General features: G+C 41.6%; 2 protein-coding genes across 9 annotated transcripts in view; one reads left to right on the top strand and one right to left on the bottom strand.

Moving 5' to 3' along the window:
- Nucleotides 1-4,440, top strand: part of COL14A1 (collagen type XIV alpha 1 chain) — a 129,864-nt gene extending 125,424 nt beyond the window's left edge. For 3 of the 8 annotated variants that reach the window (XM_075743417.1, XM_075743416.1, XM_075743415.1), the window contains exons 46-48: nucleotides 984-1,061; nucleotides 1,990-2,145; nucleotides 3,500-4,023. In XM_075743417.1, the coding sequence (XP_075599532.1) occupies nucleotides 984-1,061; nucleotides 1,990-2,145; nucleotides 3,500-3,825 (560 nt within the window). In that variant the 3' untranslated portion in view covers nucleotides 3,826-4,023. Of the gene's footprint in view, nucleotides 1-983; nucleotides 1,062-1,989; nucleotides 2,146-2,935; nucleotides 3,106-3,499 lie in introns of those variants that run through there. The other 5 variants (XR_012833729.1, XM_075743420.1, XM_075743419.1 and 2 more) reach the window with 5 other exon arrangements.
- A 4,090-nt stretch (nucleotides 4,441-8,530) lies between these two features.
- MRPL13 (mitochondrial ribosomal protein L13) overlaps nucleotides 8,531-25,914 on the bottom strand; it is a 38,581-nt gene continuing 21,197 nt past the window's right edge. Inside the window, exon 7 of the mRNA XM_075743414.1 lies at nucleotides 8,531-8,834. Coding sequence (XP_075599529.1) covers nucleotides 8,810-8,834 — 25 coding nt within the window. The 3' untranslated portion in view covers nucleotides 8,531-8,809. The remainder of the gene's footprint in view (nucleotides 8,835-25,914) is intronic.

The raw sequence follows: 25,914 nt of genomic DNA, 5'->3' as shown, positions 1-25,914 counted from the left end.
AGCTGTGAAGCAGTGAGAGCAATTACCAGTGCTGGGAGGTCTGGAAAATGGGGGGAAAGTCCCACAAACCAGCCTGGATTTGGTGTCTTTGAACCATCCAAATCAAACATAAACTTTATGAGACTTTCCAAGTCGCTGGTGGAAACTCAGGGTCTGGAATTTGTAGTTTTGACACCTACTTTAGTTCAACACCATTCGTTGTGATTGCCGCGTATAGAAAGTGTTTTTATGGGATGCCATAGTGGTAGTGCAGAAGGAGATGGAAAGCTGGAAGAAGGTTGTGCCTTCTCTGGATTTCTAGATCTGTGATCTCCAGGGATCAGACCCAACGATAGAAATTTAGGGCCATGAGCAAGCGCAGGAACACAACTCGATGGCTGTGCATGTTGGAATGTCTGAGTTTTGTGACTAGGAAGCTCTGAGATTGGGCTTCATTTGGGTGAATGGCTTTCGGCTGTGCTGCAACTCCTTCCATTTTAGCAAGACTCTGCAATCACCCACGATAACTCTGTTTATGCATAGACCCATTTTATGCTGAACCACTGTTTGGTGGGTCAAAGTTCAAAGGAAAATTTGCTGTGGCATTGAAAATTTGACGCTTGGCCACACAGTAATTTGTGGAGAGCTTTGTGAGGTTCTGAGGATCTTCTGACTTACAGTAGTTGTACTTTGGTATAGTCCAGAGGCAGCTTTCCAGCAGGAAGTGCAGCCTGGAAACTGGCTGATGCCTCTGCATACCACCTCGATGGAACTGCCATGGCAGCAGGAATGCTTAAGACCCCAGGAATGCCATGTTTCCCTTGAGAGGCTGTCAGGGAAAGGAGGGGGAAAAGAACCAAATAATTCTTTATTTTTACCTCCTTCCTTCTCTGCCATCTGTTTTTAGATGAAAAATAACACATGGAACTATAACCCTGGTTAAATAATAAACACTGCACACAGTTTTGTTCAAAATGTGACTCTGATGAGGACTATTTCCTTAGGTTTACCAGGCGAGAAAGGAGAAAAAGGCAATCCAGGTGTTGGAACACAAGGACCCCGAGGCCCACCAGGATCTACAGGTAAAGCTCTTGTGTTCGGGACACCTGGATTAGACCACTCCGACCCATGCACAAAGCCGCTAAGACCTGCATGGCTCTGTCCTCCACTTCTAAGGCTTAAGTAGCAGAAGAGTCAGTAGCTCAGGCATCTTAATTGTCATCATTTTCTTACTATGTAATATGACGTCGTGATGCGTCACATGACGGTGTCATCAGTCACACAAGTGTTTTCCTTTTCCCTGTGATAAACTGCTTCTCCAAAACCTTCCTTTTTAATGTTTTAATTATTTTTTTTTTTTTTCAGAAATGGAGCCTGGAAAGGGAAAAAATTACTCTGGATTAATTTGCATTTGTTTTCCCATTGGCTCAAAGTCATACCTAGCTGTAACTTGACAGAGAAATGTATATTAATTAAGCATATTAATCACAGGGATTTATATTTAGCTCCTGAAAAAAGCAGAGAAGGTGATATCCAGGGCCTGTTGGAACAGGCGTAAAATTGCATTGACTTTGTTAGGATATACTGGAGCACCAGTATCGAGGCGCAGCGTTACCCAGAAGTGAAAGTGAGTGGGTGAATCGGGAGCTGCGCAGGCAGCCGGGTCCATCCTCCCCCATGAAACTGCCTTTCTAAACATCTGACGCTTGAAACATTTGCTTTAGTACAAATTTCTGGCTAAGAGCTGCCTCTGGCAAGGAAGACGGAGCAGCGGGGGTTCCCCGCTCCTAACGAGCCTCCTCTCTGGCCGCTGCTTCGTCTTCCTTGCAGAGGAAGGCTGTAGCCTTTCCCTTGGCTTGCTGAGATGCTCCTCCGCTCACGCTGTCTCCTGGAAGTGTTTGTAGCATGCTCGGTGCCATGTTTTCAAAGCACCAGACCTGCCAAGGTGACCTCAACTCGCTGCTTTATGAAACGCGCCGCTCAAATGTTTCATTTCCCCCTCCTGCTCAGGACCTCCAGGAGAAAGTCGAACTGGCAGCCCCGGACCACCAGGTTCTCCAGGCCCACGAGGTCCCGCCGGTCATATGGGGCCCCCGGGCTCACAGGGTCCTTCTGGCCCACCAGGGTACTGTGATCCGTCCTCCTGCGCTGGTTACGGCATGGGAGGTGAGTAGCTGGGAGTCAGGGCGGCTGCCGTTTGTAGAGGCCGGGGTGGCATTTTCCAACAGCCAAAGTAAGCTGGAGGCTACTGGTGAACCTTGCGCTAAAACGTGGTTGCTCCATTAAAACGTGCGTGTCCAGTGCTGCCGTGTTTGGTGGGACTGCAGCGTGAGGAGAAGGTGACCCCAGCGTAGTGACCAGGGGAAGTCCACCAGCTGATCCCAGCCCCTAAAACGAATCCTGTGTAGTGGGTTTTCGTCCTGTACGTCTTTGTGTAGAGCCTGCTCCGTCCCAACGGTCTGTGTGTTGAACCCCCACCTCCTATTGTTCATGACAGCAGAGTTTTCCATTTGTAGTTTTTCAAACGTGTTGTTCAGTTTCCCCTTCCGTGTGCCTCTGAATGGCATGAGAGCATGACCCTTACTAAACCCCTAGTAGTGTAACCTGACACGGGGATGCACGTGTCCGTCATTAACCAGCGAGGCAATCTGGAGAACATGATTCTTTCTACGTCTTCTCTGTACCCTACTTTCCCATCTCCTTGTAGCACGGAGGGGCCATGGGAGGAAGTTAACACAATTACCAAAAATTACGTCGCCCAACCTAAAATCAAAACTTGTTAGTAAAGCGCTAGTTCCTACAAATGTTACACATAAGGCATATTTGTTTGACATTGACGGTTTAATCTGCCTGTGAGCTGATTTGTATGTTTTACTTACCTGAATGTTTTTGTTGTCGTCTCTTCCTATCCTTTTCCCCTCACTTCCCCTCCCCGTTGTTCCTTTCCTGTTTTAAGGCCCAATCCCTTACAATGGCTACCGATCCAGAAGGTGAAAGGCTCACTCTGGTTCAGGTCTCATTTGGCTGAAGGTCAGAGATGGATGCTGAACTGTTCTGTGCTTTCCATCAACGATATTGACTACCACTAATGAACTTACTAGCCGCTGTACATGCACTTCGCTTCCTTGCACTGCTAAAAATTATTGCCTGACCCATTGTTTGCCTTTTAATCATGTATTCTAGCCCATAATTGGAATAAGGTAAAGCAGGCAGGTTGTGCAGTGTATAATGAGCGCAGTATTACAACTGGACGTTTGACAAATCCCGGTGGTGGTTTCCAACTAACTTGGCTGTCTGTTGGTGGGTTTCCAATTGCTCCAGCTTATTAATTTTGTTAAATGTTTTCACTGTTCCTTTCTGTGAATAAAAGATGTGTATTTAAAGATGATATATATCCTCACACACATTATATATAAATATATCTCTATATAAAATGTCAATTTCCTAATGAGTGCTTTAATTTTCTACTCCCCTTCTCCTTTGTTAACCATATGAATGCTCTTGGTGGTGGTGGGTTAAGGTGGATACGGTGAGCCAACTGATCAAGACATCCCAGTAGTGCAGTTGCCACATAACTCCTACCAAATCTATGACCCCGAGGACCTTTATGATGGTGAGCAACAGCCGTACGTAGTTCACGGGTCCTACCCCTTACCATCCCCGTACTCCCAGTCCTCCTATCCATCACCTCATCTTGCTCAACCAGAGTTTACTCCCGTTCGAGAAGAGATGGAAGCTCTTGAACTGAGATCCCCGGGAATTAGCCGCTTCACCAGGAAGATAGCCAAAAGGAGCGTCCAGACTCCAGCGCGCAAAAGGGTGAACGGGAAAAAACCCTCTCAATGAACTGTTTAAAAAAGGGAAACGTTTTACGTGCATCTGTGTGTGGCCCTTTGTCCAGGTGCCTAACCTGGCACGGAAGAGGTTTACAGGCTCTTGAATTAAAGGAGGGAGAAAAAAAAAAAAAGGATGTGCTCAGTTGACACAAGAAATAATGGTAATTATCTTGCATGCCAGAACCTTAGGATGTTAGTGGGTTGGTGCTAGATGAAGATGAAAGGTCACTTGTAGATCTTTCTCTGGAGTACTGTTCCATACGCTATTCAAACTGTATCTAAAATACTGCATCTGGCTACTTGGTGTTTGTAGAACCATTCAGAAAAGTTAATGCTCTTTTTTATCCCTGTTTTTCCAGTTGATTGTTCTGTTAGTTTTGGATGAATTGTTTTACTAGCAGAGTAACCCTGCTAAATTCACTGGAGAACAATGCATAATCAGGTTTCCTTGAACCCAGCTATTACTTTTGCAAAGAAATCTTGTGTTAATGGAATATTTTTTTTTTTAACCCACATTATATAAATACACATGAATGTTCCATGGGAGCACACTGGTAATTTATTGTGAACCTCTTTCATTTCTGTTTTGTATGCAAATAAAAGTGGCAAGCTTTTTATACGTTAATTCTGTATTTGACTGATTTTTAACTTGGAACAATTGTGTAGATCTTTGGGGAACAGAATGAAAAGAAGAAAATACATTTTCTCTTTTCAACACTTTTGGGCAAGAGTTTTATTTTTAAAGGCTGTAGGGACGTAGTATACACAGTATTTCACCTTTTAAAAATTGCATATGGGCAAGTGTAGAGAGTAACTATGAGATGAGGTGGTCGTACCATCTATGGACCTGAGATTCTGCACGTTGATGTGCCATGGGCAAAGGTAGAGTTGCGAAGGCAACTTGGGTCAGCTGATGGCGAGAGGAAGGAAAAACCCCAACCCAGCCACGCGAGGGGCACAAAGCGACTCCTTACATTACAACAAACCCAGTATACAAAGTGACTCAATAAAGAGCATTGAACAGCACTATGGAGACTAAAGCATCAAAGCAGGACTTAAAGTAGAAGCTCAAACCTGTTCATGCATAAGTTGAAGCCGAAGGTTTGGAACGCTTTTAATCCTGCCCTGTAGAGCTGAAGAGAGGATGGGACGGCCTCTGGGTCCCAGCCCTGTGTTCCTGCCATCTGTTTGGGCTCAGTAAGGAAAGGCCCCTCAGCTTTGGCCAGGGGCTCTTAACTCATCAGGAAGATGGCAAGCTTGTTCCTTTGCTGGGTCATCTCAAATTCTCTGGCCCAGAATTCTGCCCCATCACTGACCCAAACTGTTTGTAGACGTGACTAACACCTGCTGCTGGCTGCAGCCCAGGGCCGGTTCTTGCTAGGTGGCTAAGTTCCTGGGCTGTGTTTCTTTTTCCCATTGTTTCTCCCACCACTTCCTTGGAGACAGGTCAGAAGTCGATGGAACTGTGAGTTGAACGTCATCTCCTTGCAGTTAAAGTAGAAGGTAGAAAAGTATCATGTAACTTACAGACTTTAAGTAGCTTAACTCCAGTTTACAGACTACTGAAGCACCAGGTGAGCGTGGCAGTGTGTGCATGTGGGCGTATCGCCCTGGCACACACAGCTGACAGTCAGAGATTGCTAAAATGAAATACAGGCTATGGCTGCATCACTGACTGACCTGCTTGCCCATGGCTGTGAACACCCCCGGTAACTAAGCCCCGTGTGACCTCTCTCCCGCTGGTTCCAGGCTGGGATCCTCCCACCCCCGGGGCTGTACTGACATCGCCTGCTCAGCCCCCGGTGTACCGAACTTTGGGACCAGTGGACGCGACTCTGAGGTCACTGATGGCAAATCAGTGGTCAAGCAATTCATGATTAATTTGTGCCCTGGACTGGTCATCAAGCAACACTGTAACCAACTCTCAGGTTCCTGTGGGACCAGGAAGAGTGGTCAAGCAAATCCAGGCATGGAGAGAAGACAGCACAGACCTCGTCAAACGCTTCAAAATAACGCAACTGGTGTTATTTGCCCCATAGGTGAACAGTCACTGGTCCCAAGTGCGCTGGGGCTGTGAGGTTGGTGTCGCCTCGCTGTGCCCCCGGGGCAGCGGCTGGGAGCAGCACTGGGCCCTCCGGCCCGCGGGGACCCCTCCGGCGGTGGGACACACGCCCGACCAGCTGCCAGCACAGCCCTCTCCCCTCACACCATATGGGATGTGCAGGCAGTGAATTAAACAGAGAGATTACTTGGGGGGTAACAAATAAAATAAATTAGGTGTAGTCATTAGAGGTTTATAACTGAATTCCTATACTAAAGCACTAGTTAACTTGCTTTAACTTTATAATGCCATTTCCTGGCGCCCCGCTAACCAGAATGCTTCACGTACCACTGGTCATCTGTTCACTTCTGGGGATACCACAGTACTAACAAGTACCTGGTGGGCACTACCAAGGAAGAAAAATATCAGTTGGGCTTGGTACACTCGCCAAAAAAAAAGACAGAGACACATATGGTCACCATTTTCTCCCAAATTCAGTCTCTGGCTAATCAGGATTGTTTCGCATTTTTCCAGACTGCCTAACAGACTGTAGTTGCTGACTGTCAAGTATTTAGCACATGGTGAACAGCTGATGCCACCCAGACCTCACCAATAAAGTGTATGTATTGTGTCCTTACACACAAAAAAAGACCACTTTAACTTTTTAAAAATCCTTTTACTAGTTAACTACATGTGGTTACCAGCTTGGAAATGAAGTCTGCACGTTCACTGGACAGGAACATTTCCTGGGACAATGCCAAGGAAATGCCCACTGCCAACTCATTATTTCATATAATGAAATAGGATTATAAATAAAACAATCATTTTCTTCCTATTTGATACAGAAAACACAAATTTTCCTACCACTGTAAAATTTGGCCCATAACTATACCAGCATCTTCTACTACACAGGAAACAGCACGTGCTTCACTTCTTATTCCTGCACCAGCTTTGGCTGGCAGGTTTATCTGAGCAGAAAAGCAGTAATGAACTTCAGGGAAGTAACCTGCAGAAGCAAACTAATTTTTAAGACTATTTTGCATCATTCAACACTTACTTAAGTTCAGTTTCCTCATTTGGTTTTCATAACAAAAATGTTGCTGCTTTGTTCTTTAATACATTCTTTCAGTATGGAAGCTCTGCTCCTGTGACTTCAATCAAAATCAGATTTGGACTTAAGGGGCGGGGGGGGGGGGGGGAGAGAAAGAGTATCTCCCTGTGAGCTGCCTTTGCTTCTCTTCTCTCGCTAAGCCCTGTAACAAAATGTGTGTGTACCACGTTGGGCTGGCAGCAGCCCCGCTCTGGGAGAGAAAGAGCCACTTCAGAAAACACTGCGCAGCCCCAGGTGGGTGCTGCAGTTGATGAACATGTGCCACCTTCAGCAGCTACGCCTGGCTGGAGAGGTATGCTGCTTGTAACATCTCTGCATCAAGGATAACATAGTATTAGGAATATATTTAATAACAGTCAGCATCCGGAGAGTAGAGTCAACCTTGATGTTGTCATTCAGCACACTAGAGATTTAAGCACAGAGCAGACGAGGCTGAAAACCAGTAAGATTAGTTAAAAAAAAAAAAAAAAAAAAAAAAAAAAGAGCAGCTTTCATGCTGTTTGTTACATGCCTAATTTATCATGCAGCTCCTGGTGGTGCACCTTTCCCACCAGCACGGTTTGCAGTTAGGACGCAATCTATCAGACAGTATCTCCTCTGAAATTCATGCTGTCCTCGCTGCTCTGCAGTATTCCAGCAGTAAGTTCTGCTGGAACTGCAGCATCACTCTTCCAGCTTCCAAGGGACTCCAGACACCAAAATGCTGCAATCTTCCTCCCCGTAGCAAAGCAGCCCTCTGTAAGCACAAACTCATTTCTCCTCGGCTTCATTTTTGGTGTTCCAAGCGTATATTCTGACATATTGTATCAAAAACTGGCCAAAGCTTCAGGATTAAGAATTATGGTCGGTGACCAACAGGCAAAGCCTGTTGTGCAAAAAACCTCTTTCTAGAAGGCTACTGAAGCCTGTGAGATAAACTCCCACAGGACACAAAAAATGGCCACCACAAACCTCACCACCTCCTCATTCCTCCCAGATGCATCTTTTCACAATATTTTTCTCACCTCTAACAGGACCAGAGTACGCATACACACATATCTGGTACGTGTGCTGCTTCCTCTGAAGAGTCGTGGTTTTCTAATGTGATTTGGCTCTGGAACAAGTTTGAGTTCGCTGACCACCACCACAGTATCTTCAGTGGGTGTATGCACCTAAAAAGACGAGGACACTGCAGGCCTGCATAGACATCACTGTTACTTTCATATGGTGTATTCACTCCGCATTCCAGAAAAGGCATCCAGAAGAACTGCACAATCTATTACAGAAGCAATAAACAGCTCAGGACACTTTTTTTTTTTTTACATCCCCCAAAGAGAGAACGAGTTCTACAGGAACAATTCCCTTTTTTTGGGCATTCTCTCAGCCACCAAGCTGTGTAAGGATGGACCACCTGTTTCACCAGAAAAGCAAATCAGATTATCTACCAACAGCGTGCCGTTCATGGGAGCTCTGTGACAGTAATTACTCACTGTCTGACTGCACGGAATGCCAGTTTTCAACTTTTAGAGTGAGATACTTCATTTCAATAAACAATGTACTGTTTCCATGAGATGTAAATACTCATTTAAAATGTATCAATTCTTTAATAATAGCCTTAAACCAAATGTAATTAACAAATATCAGATCACACAACACAGAGTACAGGTGGTATTAACAATATAGTATCTCTTCTTTGCTGTTTCAAATACAGTAATTTTTATAATCTTTCCAAATAAAGTTTGCTAACACCCATCAAAAACATTCTGTACAGAAGGGTTCACCAAGATGCACAGATGCTTCCATGTTAGAAGAATTTTTTTTCAAGGAGGAGAGACATTCCTGATGGCACTTCTTCTTTTATTATTACTTCCTTCGGAAATCTTTAGGTCTGGAAAAAAAAAAAGAGAAGTGCTTTAAGGAATGTAGGGGAACTACAGTGGTTTTGCTTTAATGATGCAGTACCAGGCATATCTATTTTTATTTCCTTATTCTGGTGCTTGAAGTTTTTGTGCTGAAGAAGAATAATATTTTCTGGATTATATAAAAAAGCCAGAACAAATCAAAGAAGTTTACTAAGACCTATAAGAATTTACAGACATCAGGGCTATTGGTCAAGGTGTTTCTTAGAAGCCACTCCTACTTCCTAGGCAAACCAAAAAGCATCTTTACCTGAACGCAGTCTCAATCACTTTGAACACTGGTACTAATTTGTCTCCACTTTTAAAAAATGAATAACCCGTGCATAAGATGGCAAGTTTTAAGTTAACAGCATAGTCCACCACAACACTACAAGAAAAATTAAACCTGATGATTTAAAAAGAAACCTACTTTGAATCTGAAAGGTTCTGCAAATCCCTTCTACTTGGATGAAGAATGTTGTTGGACAAGAGAAAGTTGTTTGCAACCCTCTGCAATTTCCTATTCAAGCACATGTCGTTGCCTCTGCCTGCCACACATCCACCTGCCGCAGAAACCACATTCTCTCTGAACCGAGAAGGTTCAGAGTAGATGACGGTTTTCAGAGGAATGCTCAGTTTGAAGGCTAGATGCAAGTCTACGTCCCTACCAGGTCCTGGAGAGAATTTAGGGCTCTGCCCAGTCGCCTCTAAAAAAAGAACAGCGCAGGCTGATGGTGCCTGGTGTGCCCGGGACGCACACCGCGTGTGCACAGCGCGAACGGGCTGCTCTTCATGGCACACTGCACTCACGCAAATACACCGGCTGCCATAACACAACCCGTTAGAAATACAGCAGCCCTTTATCCGTGGCTCTTCTGGTTACTTCTTTCATACACGAATTGAAACAGGTGATGTGAGCTGTGTCTCGCTAGAACTGAACAAGAGATGTAGGAACACAGGTTCTGGAAACGTGTCGCGGGATACTAGGTCAGTGGATTTGCCGTGAAGTTGAATGAAAACAGTCTGGAGTACAGAAAAAGCTGCAATCCAAAACGGGAAAGCGAATTAAATTTACAACGGTGGTAACTTCTATCATTAATTTTGTTCATCGAATGCAAATAAAAAGCAGACAGCAATAGAAGCAGGGAGCTTACTTTGGAGACAGAGAGTTTAGATGGCTGCAGAGATGCCATCCAGAAATCTAATACTTAATTAGTCATTAAAACCATATGTTGCAGATCTAGCATTTTTCAACCAATAGCACTGCAAAGTGACGTCATTTATGCAATTCTTGGACGAGCCTGTAGGTTCTTCTGTGAAAGCAACTCTGGAATTCAGTTTGTGCTATTTCAAGTGTATCATATAAAATTTGATGATTATATGAATTTTAAAGAATGACTATAAAGGCAAGCTAGTGTTCACACTGTAATGAATCATAAAGCCTCTTTGTTTTCCATTTAAATGGCATATTCTGTATTAACATTTGGATTTGTATCTTTTGTGCATGAAAGAATTGCTGAAAGCACCATCTCCTTTGTTTACATACTTGCTTAATGCTGGACTGGAACATACTCAACATTTGAGGGCAAATATGTACTGAAAGTCAAGTCACATCTCCTAGAATCCTGGATTTCAGTACTCAGATGTATTCCACATTTTGTTACCCAGACCCCACCCCTGCGTACCAGAATATATATTTCCTTATATCACACTGTTTGCGGTGCATTAAGAGAGCAGGATTTTGAAAAATTCTCAGCAGTGAGTTAGAAGTTTTCTCACCGCATCCATCCTAGACAGGTGGGCCAGTACTGAAGGATTTCAGGGATGCAGCATGGAAAAGACATCATTGTCTTGCAGCTTATAGCTATTACTCTTTTTTTTATAGGCCAATTCATCCTCCTGCACATTGCTCAAAGGATTTTGCGTTTTAATTTGAGTGGCAGATTTAAAACTGCACTCTAGGGTTATGTTGGAGAGCAGCAGAGCTAGCGGTCTCACAGTACTTTGTTCTGGCATGAAAATCCAGTATTTTTTGCTTGTAATCTGCATTTCAACCCTAATGCTCGTTGTCTTAAAAGTTAAATGCAGAAAACATTGGACTCTTAGTTTGCAGTCTGACGAAGTTAATGAAGCTTAAAGGCAGGATTTTCTACACTGAAACACTTGTGTGAACAAATACAAAAGTTTTTAAAGCCTTTTCTATTGCCACAGTAGGCTTTTATGCCTACTAGTACTTGGCTTTTGAGAACACAGTCTCTGCTTTTAAAGAGTCCTTGGCACTAGGAAGGCTAAACCTTGAAAAACACTGCCTTTGGCAAAAGTGTTATAAATATTTTGTCAGACGAAGAATATGAACCCACAAAAACCTTGTCTACTCAGAGAGAATGATGAACTACTTGTGAACACCAATGGATAACTGCTCATTGATAAACGACATAAATCCACGCAAGAGTGGTGTTCTTTGGTGGCAGCGCTTTTGCCCTTCTTCAGCGAAGCACCGAGATTATGCGTTTGGAACAAAGGAAATGGTATCTCCTAGAAGAGATGGTCCAGAAATTCACGCAAAGGCAAGACTTCACATAGCTGCTTCTTTTTTCTTTTTTTTTTTTTCTTTTTTTTCAAAAAAGGTAACATTCTGAATATTGATAGCAGGCTCCAAGACAAGGGGAAATAGGAGGCAGAATGTGGGAACAAGCATCTCTGAAAACTGCGCTGAAAGGCAAAGTATTACGGGTTCACTAAATATATGCAACATTAGTCTGTGCAGTAGATGTCTGCCACCAAAACACTAAAAAAAAAATTGTCCTACTAACATTTTATACTGCACATAAAAAGCATTAAGACACAGTCCAGTGAATTCTAGGCAAAATACTCAGCATATTAAATTAACATCCAATTATACCATGCCTCTCAGTGCTTCTCTCTCTTAACAAATACTTTACTGTTGAGTAAAAGAAACTGAAGAGCTGGTCCTAAGCTCTGATTATAGATTTCAAATCTCTTAAATTCTCCCAACTTTTTCCCATACTCACAACTACCAGAAGAGGAATACAGCTGATGTAAAATTCTGATAATCCACAGTCACTGAACCTTACAAAACAGGTAAACCTGCACATACCTGCAGTTTATAGCATCAGTTTTTGCTATGGAAAACAAAAGGTTCTTAGTGGTCACCACTGTAATTGGTAGCGCTTTCTTCTTCCCAACACTGCAGAATTAAGGTATTCCACGTTGTCTTTTGATACGGATGCCAGCCCTACACTCTCAAATGCTGAATAAATCAGATGGATCAGGAGAGTTTTCTCCTTTACAGGGAAACTGTAACTTTTTTGCTCTGTAACCCACTTCAAGAAATAAGACTGAGGTCAAACTAAACCCTAGATGACAGGCTAAGATCTTCTCTACAGGCACAGTAGGTCTTGTTCAGTCTATTTTATAATCTGATTTCTCTCACATAAACCTGAGCATACCTCTTTGTAAACCAATACTCTACAAAGCCTTTCTACTCAGATACGTCCAATTTCTTAATAGTCTTGAATTTGCCTTAATTTTGAAAAGAATTACTATTCTTATCTCTTGATGAGTGACAGCTGTTAAGAATTTCAGGAAGTGTTAATCCAGTCTACAATGCCGAGAAACAGTACGATATCAGGAGTGAATGTGCACGCATTTTAAAAAAAAAATTCTGAAACTAACTCCCATTATGTAACAAAATAAGCCAAATGCCTCCTTGAAACATCAAAATCACAACTGTATGCACCTATGGCTGCTGTCTTTTTAGCCTCTACCACAACTCCCACATCAGCGAAGCTCCATCAATGACAGCAGTAATACTACTGTTGTATATGCTATGTTAAAAATCATATAGTTTAAAATGCTGTGGTCCTGTGGCATTGCCAGTTTATGATTCTGTAAAAAGCAGAATAAAACTTTGATTGTATTTTCTCAGGAAACAAGTTATTCAGAGTGTAAGAAAAAACAGAACTGAAGGAAGATTAACAAACTGAATGGTTAGTACTAATTTCAAAATGGAAAATGAGATAATAAAGACAATCTTCACTGAAAAATCCTTTAATATATTACATCATTATTTCTAAAAGATGTCAAGATTAGAAAATAAAAGTTTTCAACTTCCTGATCTGCCTCTTTATAACTTATTCAAGATACCTACAGATTCTGAATAAAATACTAAGAGGAAAATGGTGGGAAGCCAGTTCTGCTTGGCTCACTACCACAAACTTTTTTCAGCACACTAGTTAGCAAATACAGTGTTCTCCACGAAAGGGATCTGTGAACTACCTGTGGCCCGTGAAGACTCTGCATGCCACCTGCAGGGTTACATGCTCAGCAGAGCAGAGAGAGGAATAGGACAACTGGTTTATAAAATTCAGAATTCTAAAGAAAAAGGACCTGAACAGCCTTATTATAAGGCTTTGTGAATCTGGTTATTCTTTTCATACCTATTATTTGAATGTAATGAAAATCACGAGCTAACTGTACACTGCATATAAAGGATGAAATGTCCACTTGTGAAAGAGCTGTTAAAGGTTGGATCTACAACACTCAACAGAATATGCAAAATGTTGGCGAAATTAAGGACCAAATGGAACAGGTATTTCACCTGTCAGAAATAATGTGCTATACTTAAGGGATTCTGAAGACACTCTATACATCCAGGTTATTTTTAGTGATTAAAAAATCAGAGCAATTTGTGAAATCTCACTGAAACTCAAAACTGACTTACTCTTTCTCAAAATTAGAGCCATTCAGATATATTAACAAACTCAAAAGATTAGTTGGATAGGGCTAACTCAGATGTGCAAATGCTTCAGGTGAATTGCATTCACCTACAAATGTTTTGGGCATCCTGGTGGACACCAAGTTGAACATGAGCCAGAAATGTGCCCTCGCTGCAAAGGCGGCAAATGGTATCCTGGGCTGCAGTCAGGAAAGCATTACCAGCAGGTCGAGAAGGTGATCCTTCCCCTCTACTCAGTACTGGTGAGGCCGCACCTGGAGTGCTGGGTCCAGTTCTGGGCTCCCCAGTACAAGGGAGACCTGGACATACTGGGGAGTTCAATGAAGGGCCACAGAGATGATTATGGGACTGGAGCATCTCATATATGAGGAAAGGCTAAGAGAGCTGTGACTGTTCAGCCTGGGGAAGAGAAGGCTCAGAGGGATTTCATTAAAGTATATGACTACCTGAAAGGAGGGTGCAGAGAGGACAGGGCCAGGTTCTTTTCAGTGGAGCCCAGTGACAGGACTAGAGGCACTAGAGACTGAAACACAGCATGTACCATCTGAACATCAGGGAATATTTTTTTACTATGAGGGTGACTGAGCAGGTTGCCCAGAAAGGCTGTGGAGCCTCCATCCTTGGAGATACTCAAAAGCCGTCTGGACATGGTCCTGGGCAACTGGCTCTAAGTGGCCCTGCTTGAGCCGAGGGGTTGGACCAGATGACCTCCAGAGGTCCTTTCCAACCAATTGGTCTGCTGCAATACAATGATGCAGTTAGAAATGCTTTTCAGACAAAACTGTAACTGTGTGAAATCTGCATTGACACTGAAGAGAGAATTCACAATGGCGAGCTTTAGCCTAAGGAGGTAAGTCTCTTCAAGTCATCTCTAAAGTCAGCGAAGAAAGGCAGGGCTTTAAGTAAAGATCCATTTTATTTATTCCAAATAAATAACTGTGCTAAATTAATACTGAAGTTCGGTGACCATACACGTTAGAAGAAGAAAAACTTAAGCAGCTTCCCTAACAATCCCCACCAACTCTAACGTACACCACTTTGTGCAGCTGCATAAAACAAGGTTATCTTTAATCTAGGTCAGTTCCTTGATTCTCTTTATTCTGTTGCTACACAAGTGGAATGGAAAAGCAAGAAAAGTGATGGATGATACTTAAAAACCAACCTTTTTGCCAGAAGAAATGCTCATGAAGCTATGACCTCAGCCTCTAAATATCTCAGATGGCAAACAGAAACTCAGAGTACAAAAAGACCTACTTGCAGAGTTGCAACTATGATGGAACTCCCCCCTCCCCATAATTTTCAATATTCTTTTTCAGTATGATGTGAAATGTGCTCTTCCTAGGGTATTTTTCCTGTCAAAGTGGACAGAACAGAGACCCTTTCCAAAAGTTAAATGTGTTCAATTTTCAACTCCTGGAGTGAGTATTTATTTCCATCAAGTCTGAACAGACTTGCTGCGCAGTTCCATCTTTATTAAATTCTTGTCAGCACATTCCAGCAAAGATGTTTCCCTTTGCCTAGCAATGTTTTGTGGAGGTAAAACAGCCTCAGAAAAAATAAAATAAAATCAGTGGGGGTGTTACTCTGTGAAGGACAAATCTAAGTAATCACCAGTCTGCATTATACTACAACTATCTTGATTTCAGAATTATATAGACCACCTTCACCACCTTATTTCTAGGCAAGCCAGAGAACACCTTGTAATACAGTCCTTACAGCAGACAGCTGAAAAATAGCATTAATTACCTCAAATAAACAATAAGTCTAAAGCTCTAGAGTAATACACGACACTGTCTATTTTATATGTAAAGAAGTTATTTTACAATCCTTTACAGCATTTTGATTTTCAGACAATCCTTTAAAAAATATTTTCTCTTCATTTTTAATAGCTCACAATACTTCTTCAAAATTACACATTTTAACCCAAATTATTCTGTTGCTTAGAATTTCTACATGCACTGGGATTAGCTGTAACAATATAATTTATAATAGACATTGCTCTTCCTTCTTCTTCCAAAAGAAGTTACACACCTGCCTAGTTTTTTCAGCCACATGCTGCTGATAAAACAGCATTTGATAACACAACCTGATCTTTTTTCAAGCTCAAAAAACCTGGGTAGTAATCTCTCCATAAACAATCTCTACTCAGAATAGTTTTGTTGTTACGTTGCATTGTCCGAGGCATTTCAAAAGAAGTTATACAAAGTCAAATTTCATGGAGTTCCTACAGTCATTTGTGCGCTTGCAAGCATGTATTCCTGACTGCTAACCAATGGTTTCAGAGCTGCCTGTGTTAAGAAGTAAGATTGTCAATGCCGCAGAAAAAGTGACCTGTCAATACGTGCTCTTGACTCAGCAACGCACACCTGGTTTGGAAGCTTTGAAGATCTCAAATTGCATTTTTCTCTTCACCTGCAGGCAATTATCTCACCATTGGAGAACGTGACCCAGGGAGCCAGAGTCCCTGTACTTTCTGCAGTCTCACCAGCAGTAACAATGCGTGCTCAGAAAGGATTTAACCTTGCATCAGCACTGTGAAAGGTCAGTGCCTGAAGGCTAACTAATGCTGCACACTCATAAACTGACACAGGGATGAAAGCAGTGGTACAAGAGCAAAAGCTGAAAAGGATAGGTTTAGAATTCTGTTAAGATTTCACTGCTTCCATGCATGAAAAAAAACACTCCAGGTGCATTAAAACCCCCATAAAAATTAATAACCACCCTGTATGAAAGGCACATCCATCTCTTCCATTTATAGTCTGTGCAACTCTCCCTATTACTTGAAAAAATTCATGTCTGGTAGGATTCCCATTTGCATCGGTTATGCATCAAAAAAAAAAAAAAAGTATCAGTCTCAACTCACAGTTATCAAAATGTTTTAAGAGTAACTCATGCCAGAGGATTTTAGGTCTGTGGCTGCTATGACAGACTTTTTTCCACTGCCTTTTTTTTTAAATCTTTTTTCCCCTGTTTCCTGCAGAACAGTGGAGAGTTCCCCAAACAGCTGAATGAGTCTTCAGGATGACTCTGTAGTTTTACAGAAGTTCTGTGTGGTTTTCCTACACAAATTTCAAGAATTCTAAGTAACAACAGGGACAAAATCTCTCCAAACTTGGCTGAAAAACTAAAATACACAAAGAAATGTAGTTTAACTAGTGTTAAAGTATTAAATTACCCCCAAATTTGTTAAGTAGTTAACCAATTCTATCCACTGGCTCATAAATGTGTCTTTTAGGAGAGTTTATAAACAACATGGTTTCAAACAGAAGACGACAGATAGGGGAAGACCAATTAGTGCAAAGATCTTGTGGACTGATCACGCCACTTAGTACCTAGCCCTCAGCCAGTCTATGATCCAATCGCTCTGAGGGAGCACAGCACACTAGATCCGTATTGCTGTGATGCTCTTCTTCATATTTATGGAAATCACAATCACAGGAATGTGGGATGATTGCTAACTGATGACAGTCGGCTGCCTGCACAGGATAATTCTATGGCTCATCTTTCATGTCTACTTATTAACGACAGTACATGGTTTTTAGCCTTTTCTTATAACAAAAGGTTCCAAATAATTTGGTTTTGTATAAAACCGTTGCACAATACACATATAGCATGAAATTTGTGGTCTATCTGGCATACTTTTTAAGGTTAATTTATGAATACAACTACAAAATTTTGAATATCTTAAGATTCATTGAAATAGACAAACTTAAAAGACAAACTTCAACTCAGAGCCAGAATTTACTGTAAACTCCGAAACAAGAGGAATATATATATATTTTTCAGGTACACTTTGCAAGTTGTGCCAAAGTCAATAGCTATTAGGTAAGTACACTATAGCTAAAGGGGATTTCTGAACATATTTCATCTGTTTGACTAATCACACTATTAAATCAAAACCCAAGGATTAGACATGGCTATCATTCTCTGTAAAACCAAATTAGGTGGTTGCACTCAAATATCAACAGAGTTTGGAGCTGGTGGGGAATTGAATCGTTTTTCTACTCAAGATGTACCTACTATCCCAGGGTAGCTCTAGGCCTCTGGTAAAACAATCAGTGAAACAGCTAATGACATTTAAACTATCATTAAATTTCCAATAACCAGCTTGGCCTATTCTAAACCATGAACTTCTCGCTCTGCTTGGGGGCAAAAGAACCTTTTCCATATTGGCGTAGTTCTCATGCAGACTATCATCTCGGCTAAAAAGCATTTCTACAAGTATAACTTATGGCACTTGGAGAATAAACCACAGTAACAGAAGCTGCATTTAATAACAAAACAGAGTAAGAAAAGATGGCTTTATTGATACTGTTATGCCAGTACAGCTATAGCGACTAACCCTTTCCTGCACACACAAAGCTTAAGATAAATCTCTTGTGGTCCTCAACTGCAGCGTGAGGGGTTTTCTACATAAAACTAGCACTTGTTCTAATTTTCAAAAAGTGTCCATAAATCAAGTTATCTAAACCAATGCTACTATGCATTTAAGTACTCTTAGTGAAATTAAGAATGGCTTATCACAATTTAAAATGAACTGGTTACAATACCACTTTCCCTAAAAACAAATTAAGCAAAACCGAACTAAGCTGTTTAAAATTACTGTCAATCCCTGATTTTGACCTGGATTGTATGAATTCTGTCTGGAAAACGATTTAAGTTAAATCAATGCAATGTATATTGAAACTTCATCTCAGTAAGATGATGCTTTTTGCAAATGAAAGAGTTTTCTTTAAGTGATATATTCTGCTAAAAACTGTAGGACTGTAGAAAGAACAGCACTGCACATTTGGCTTTGTCCAAAGAATTACGTTATTCTTCAAATAAACAGAGAAGTGGGTAAAGGAATGGTGAAATGCTTTCCAGACTTACTGTCAACACCAAATGTGAAAAAAGCAAATCTAGACATTTATAAAAGAGCAATTAAAAAAAAAATCTCATTCTAATTTCATCTCGGCAAGTAGTTCAATGGTATCATATAGAACCATTCTCATACTGCTTGCCAAATTCCCATTAATTTAGTTTCTTTTCTCACATATGAGATCAACAGGTTTTAGGAGAAAGGGAAAGTAGCTTGGAACTTTCTTTTTGAAAGTCTCTTCAGACAGCTGAAGGGCCCAGTTACCCGTTTCTTAAATCTCTTATCTTCAAAGTCTAGTTCTAGATAAAACATAAGCTGCCCCGAGGTAAAGGGTATGAGAATCAGTAGCACTGGTGTGTTCCATGCATGCTGGAGAAAAGCCAGTCATTCATTTTAATAGGCTAAACAATCCAAACATGAATTTGTTGGATTTTTAAGATGATTAAGCTACTGACCCTTCTTGATTAGGGTCCAGTTGCTGCCTGCGGGTAAAACCTAATGTAGAGGAGAGCAATTTTCTTCTCAAGTATCTGTGTGGCTTTTTGTCCACAAGAATTGAGATGCAGCTCTGGTAGTCTGAACTGTGAGACTTAGTTAACTTCAAGTCTCCTGTTAAGTGAAATGCTACACAAAATCCTGAGATATTTTTATGCCCTTGCTCTAAAAGAAAAAGTTACCAGTGATAGTTCCCAGATTTTAATGGGGGTTAATGATCTCCAGTTAGTTACTGGAAGTCCTACTGAAAACCAAAAAAGCCACAGAAAATGAACTTCCAGAGGGATTCCTCAAAGAGTACATTGGAACAGGACTAGGCTGTATTGGCAGGATTGCTTTTTCCTGGTTTATACAGTTTGAGTTTAGGAAAAAGTAAGACCAGCTCAAGTCTTTCACAGAAGTTTGTGTTGGCCAACTCTTCTCTCAACACTAATACATGCCAGCCCTGCTTTGTGAGAGAAGATGAGCACTCAAGTTGGAGGGGCAGTACTTAGCTCCTGTTACAGAAATACCCCATAGCCCAAGATAGGAACCAAACACTACCACGTGAGGCATGCTACAAACACAATTCAAACCCTAAAAACCTGCAGACATACTCTGCAACTAAGCAGGAACTAAGAAAAAGGCTAGAGGGATATGTTTAGTTCACTGCAGAATTTTTAAAGACTCATGAATAAACACAAGATGGTCCTTATAAAAATAGCTGAAGACTTCACCATCTTTGGAGGAGATCTTTAAGGTTTTCTTTCTGAGCTTTGCCATATAGCTGGAGTAACCACTCCCACAATTTTTCATTTATAGAAACATAGAATTGTTTAAGTTGGAAAAGACCTTTAAGATCATCTAGTTCAAATGTTCACCTAGCACAGCCAAGTCCACCACTTAACCATGTCCCCCTAAGTACCACATCTACGCATCTTTTAAATACCTCCAGGGTTGGTGACTCAACCACTTCCCTGGGCAGCGTCTTCCAATGACTGATGACCCTTTTGGTCAAGAAATTTTTCCAATCTAAACCTCCCCTGCAGCAACTTGAGGCCATTTCCTCTTGTCCTATCGCTTGTTACTTGGGAGAAGAGACCAACTCTCACCTGGCTACAACCTCTTTTCAGGTAGTTGTAGAGAGCGAAAAGGTCTCCCCTCAGCCTCCTCTTCTCCAGGCTAAACAACCCCAGTTCCCTCAGATGCTTCTCATAAGGGCTGTGCTCTAGACCCTTCACCTGCTTCGTTGCCCTGCTTTGGACGTGCTCCAGCACCTCCGTGTCTTTCTCATAGTGAGGGGCCCAAAACTGAACACAGGACTCAAGGTGAGGCCTCACCAGTGCCAAATACAGGGGGGACGATCACTTCCCTAGTCCTGCTGGCCACACTATTTCTGATACAAGCCAGGATGTTATTGGTCTCCTTGGCCACCTGGGGACACTGCTGGCTCATATTCAGCCAACTGTCGACCAACACCCTGAGGTCCTTTTCTGCGGAGCACCTTTCCAGCCACTCTTCCCCAAGCCTGTAGCATTGCACGGGGTTGTTGTGACCCAAGTGCAGGACCCGTCACTTGGTCTTGTTGAACCTCATACAGCTGGCCTTGGCCCATGAATGCAGCCTGTCCAGATCCCTCTGCCGAGCCTTCCTACCCTCAAGCAGATCAACATTCCCACCCAACTTGGTGTGGTCGGCAAACTGACTGAAGGTGCATTCGATCCCCTCATCCAGAACACTGATAAAGATATTAAACAGAACTGGCCCCAAATATGAAAGAGAACTGGCCCTGGGGAACACCACTTGTGACCGGTCACCAACTGGATGTAACTCCATTCACCACAACTCTTTGGGCCCAGCCATCCAGCCAGTTTTGTTACCCAGTGAAGCGTACAGCCATCCAAGCCATGAGCAGCCAGTTTCTCCAGGACAATGCTGCTGGAAACAGTGTCAAAGGCTTTACTAAAGTCCACATCCACAGTAGACAACATCCACAGCCCTTCCCTCATCCACTAAGCCTATCACCTTGTCATAGAAGGAGATCAGGTAAGTCAAGCACCTGCCTCTCATGACGCCATGCTGACTGGGCCTGATCACCTGGTCGTCCTGTACGTGCCACATGATGGCACTCAAGATGATCTGCTCCATAACCTTCCCCAGCACCAAGGTCAGACTGACAGGCCTGTAGGTCCCCAGAACTTATACCTTGTATTTCACTGTAGAACAAAAAGCATTTTATAAACTTGGTATTAACTGCAAGTTATAATCTTGGTAACAGAGCACATCACCGGAAATACTCCAAATATCATTTTTTGTATCTAACATAATGAGAGGTGTCTTTTGGTGTTGGCTCCTTGTAAAGTTATCTGAAGAAATTATAGAATTGTGCAAGACAACTACTGTTGCACTTATCTTCTAAGACAACAAACAGAAAGGGCAACTGTGGCTGAAAGGATCTCTTAATCCAAAAGCCTTTCTGTTTACCAGTGCCTACAAATTTGTTTGCCAGGAACATCAGCAGTAAGTTTCAGGTTGCCCGAGGTTGGCAAGACTGGCTTTAAAGAACACAAAGCTAGGGAGGAACTGGAAGTGGAAGTTATCATTTGCACGGAATGTACAAGCAGATTATCAGAGCCATCTGCAGTTCCTAGGTCTCTGACATGCTTGTGTTTCATCACCTACAAACTTTTCTTTCCAAGAACATTGTGATTCTCTGGTTTCAAAGCCATGGAGCGTTGCTGATGAACTACCAAGAATGTGTGTGCGATGCCATGGGGGTGACACACACTGTCAATACCTGGACCCTGCCCAGCCCATGCTGTTCAGCTGAAACAAAATTACAGCTTCAGACCAGGTCCTGCAACACCCTGCCTCAAAGCAGGATGTACAGATGGGGGCCAGAAATCAGGCAAGTTACTCAGAAAAATAAACATTTAAAAGGTGTTTGGTTTTCTTAAGCCAAATTTCAGAGTTTACAACACATCAAGTTTTAAAAATGTCAAAAGTGTTCAAGGACTTTTTTCCCCAGAAAGACAAGTGAAAGGCTGTCTGGCCCAAGGAGAGCTCCTATTAAGGCTGGCAGTGGAACAGGCGCTCAGTATGCACACCCACACCGGCCTGAGCGCGCTCCTGGAAATCAGACGGCTCTACTTTCTTAAGGGAAACTCTCAGGAATGCATCCATCTCACTGGAACAACACAGAGCTGCTGTTCTATGTATTTGGTAACATTCTTATTTAAATACTTCTTCAAAATTTCCTGCCTTTAATACTGTCTAAAAACATATATATCCAGACAGTTAAACAATTTTAAAATGGTATATAACAGGAAAAGTTACATATTAATCTGATGTATCCTTGCATTTACAGAACAGAATTGTTTGCTTAGTCATACGTGACTGGTGAATTCTGTGATGATTTCTGTTTAAAACTCATTTAAAAGACATAGAATCTGAAACTTCAAACATACTTGAAATAATGGTTTCATTCATGGTAAGAATCTATGAAATCAAATTCACTCAAAGGAACTAGTTTTTGATCTTTCTCCCCTCTAAATGTGTCTGGAAAAGACATAATTTAACTTTCCTGTGTCTACATGGTTTTCCACCACACTTATTTCAGACCTCTCCATCAAGGATTTAAGAGAGAAGCTCTGCACCATTTGGGAACTCAATTGGTTCAGGTTAGGGATAAAAGGAAAGAATGCTCAAAGAAAATCTCTCTCACTGGAAAAATGCTGACAATTAATTCTCCGCTTTCATAGAGCAGGATCCGCTTCATGTCTGATCATGAACTCTGTTGTGGTGGAAGGAGGGGTGACGGGAAGGCTCGCCACTCTGAAAAACAAACTATTTGCTAGGTTTCCACACTGGCCCTGGGCTTTCCTTAAAAAACATTTCCCTGGTTTAGCGTTCCACTTGGATATCGTGTATTTGTCTATGATGTGTCAGTCTCCAATTACCAGCAAAATAGCCTTTAGAAAAACATCTATAGCAAGACATTTTGATACAAAATATAGGTAAAAAGTCCAACGAGATCACTAGCAGTACTGAGCATGTTCTCTTCAAATTCCGAATGAAAATTATTTACATATTACTTCAGATTGAAAAGGCTCTTTTCCTCTTAATATAACTTCTCATATAAATTCAGTAAATTATATTCATTCTCTGTTATCTGTCTTATGGCTATTTTATATACAGTGAAGTACATTTCTTGGGTGTAAGTTCTAATGTAAAACCTTAAAGATTAATTTTCCTGGTGTAATTGTGTTAACCTGTATTTTATAGCCTTACATACACAAGCTACGCTTTTCATTTGATCTTTTCCAATAAAGGATACAGCTACTTTTAAAGGGCTAATATAACTTAATTTTCTTTTTCTGTAGAAAGAAGATGTTCCACAAAGAGTGTCCTCCTCTACCTCCTTTTTTTAAATCACTCTCAGAGGAATTTAATTCCCTTTTGAACCTTTATACTTTGTTAAACAGAGTGGACACCAGGCTCAGAGCTTGATGGAAGATAAATAATAATTAAAAACAAAAGTTACGTAAGGCAGGAAGACTTATTAAAACCATCTGAAGAAAAAAAAAGTTTACAGTTTTTCTGCATCCTTCATTTTCTGGTTTATTGTAGGGACTACTCTTACTGCTTGGAAGCTACCTATAGGTTCTGAAGAAGCTCACAGACCGAAGTACACCACAGTAAACACATAGGCCTTCTATATCCTAAATGCAGGACACAGGACACAGAAGACAAGAAAAGGCTACTCATTTCAGCGCCGTCTGCTCTCACCCAGACTTCTAAGATCCTGGTAGAGAGTAACAAACAATAGCCCAAGGAAAAGCCAAACAGGACTAACACTACTGGCAAGCTATGCATTGGGGTTCTTAAACACAGTTTATTAAAATATTCATCTATTTTACTATCTGTGTTTGTTTAATCATATATAAAGAACCATAAAATAATTTGCATCAGAAGATACCTCAAAAATTTATCAGCACCGCTCCCCCACTGAAAGTGGGAGCAACTTCAGCATTACATCAGGTTGCTCAGGAACTCATGCAGTCAAGTTCTGAGCATCTCCACGGCTGGAGATTCCACAACCTGCCTGGGCAGCCCGTTAGCTGGAAAAGAATAAAATTACAAGGAACCCAAATAGAAAGTCAGTTTTTCATTCTGAGATAGAGATGTATTCCTACAATACTTGGATTTCCAAACACCAACTAATGTTCCCAATACATTTAAAACTCTTCTGAAATAATTTTCACATCAGGTAGCTGTTTTTTCAGTACATCACAAACTGTAAAGAGTATCAGATTTACCTAATCATATTTTAACTAATCTGTCTTCAGTTTGTTTAACAGAACTGTCTACAGTGTTTTGTCTCTTTTTTGGCTCATTTTTAAAAGAAGCTTTTTGCTATACACCTCTAAAAAGATGACATCATTAGAGAATATGTAAATATTGAAATCTTTGTTGCTTCTACAGTCTTTGAAAAGAGTAGTGCAAACACTACTTCTTCCATCGGCTTACACACACTGAAAAAGTTCAGAACACAGAGTCTCTTAGAGTCAGACATTCATATAGCCTTTCTTTTACTGCCTTTGGTGCAAAGCTGTCTACTCTCAGACATTCCATCTGGCATTTTAATCAGAACAGTGACTGCCACAAGTCACTTTAAGTCCCCTTTTACAGACTTCTGTGTTTTACACATCAGAAAGTTATTTTACTAAATTTGCTCAATTCTGTATCTTTTATTTCACAACTAAGCCCTTCCTCCCATAGCACTCTGAGTACTACAGAATCACCATAATACATTTATTCCCTCAGTCAGGAAGAAAAACATTATTATTTTTCTCATTACTTCAACTTGGAAACTCTGACCAACATCAAAACTGCCAGAGAAGTGAGCTGAAGGTTAAATTAAAACTCATCTATTTGACACTAATAGCTGACATGCACACTGGTCTGGCTGCAAGCCAGGACAAGAAGCTGAAATTACAACAGTGACTACAGCAATGGACCCTGCGGCTATTGGAGAGATGGTAGATAACCACCTTCATTCTTGATCCCTCTCCTAGGGCTTACCAGTTCCTGAGAGTGGAAAAGAAGGTAGGACTGAAGTCCAACACAGCAAAGGTATGGTATCAGTGTTAGCTATGTCCTCCTGCCTTCAAAAGTGGCTCTAGCTGGAGTAGTTGACTGAAGGGAACCTTCTGGCCCAGTCTCTCTACTCAGAGCGTTAAAGTTCTCCCAAACTCCCTTTTGTTTCTCTCTACCGCACCCAGAGCCCACTAACTCCACTTGTCTCTAGCATTCTCTCACACTCATGTCAGACCCTTCCTTTCCTCATTCCAGGTCCACCTATTGCCCTGGTTCTTCTCACCAGAACACCCACTGGTGTTACCCACTCATCCCATAGGAAAAGCACTATGACCCTCTCAGTTGAAAGCCTCCAAATCCGCTGCAGGGCTTCTATGGCAGCAGCACTCCCCAACCTCTGTAAGTGGCACAGGATAAAAAGACTGTATACAGATAGCACTTACTGAAAACCAATCAGGACGAGACTGCAGAGGAGAGAAATAGAAAAAACGGAAAGCATATTTGTGCTTTGAATTCCTCCAGAAGGAATGGTTCCAACAAATGACAGGAGGGGAATTCTAGCTTCAAATCTAGCTTCAGAATAATGTTCCTACCTGCACCCAAGGATCAACACGGTTAAGCAGTTTTCTCAATGTTAACATGATGCTATTAGGAAGCGTAGTTTGACAGCAATGACTAAATCAGATGGCATCAAGTTTACTTGTCCTCTGCCACACACACCTACATGTCAACGCAATTGAGGTGGCCCAGTGCTGAGGAGATGAACTCAAGCAAGAATATGGCAGTGTGTGGGGACAAAGAAAAGCATTTCAAAAGCTCTGGCAGCATAACACTGTTTTCTTTGACAAAAGGGAACAAAAGGGACACTCCCAATTAG

The sequence above is a fragment of the Balearica regulorum genome, chromosome 2, assembly GCF_011004875.1.
Source record: "Balearica regulorum gibbericeps isolate bBalReg1 chromosome 2, bBalReg1.pri, whole genome shotgun sequence".
Taxonomy (NCBI): domain Eukaryota; kingdom Metazoa; phylum Chordata; class Aves; order Gruiformes; family Gruidae; genus Balearica; species Balearica regulorum.
Note: the sequence above shows the minus strand (reverse complement) of the source record. Positions and strands in the feature narration are given on the sequence as shown.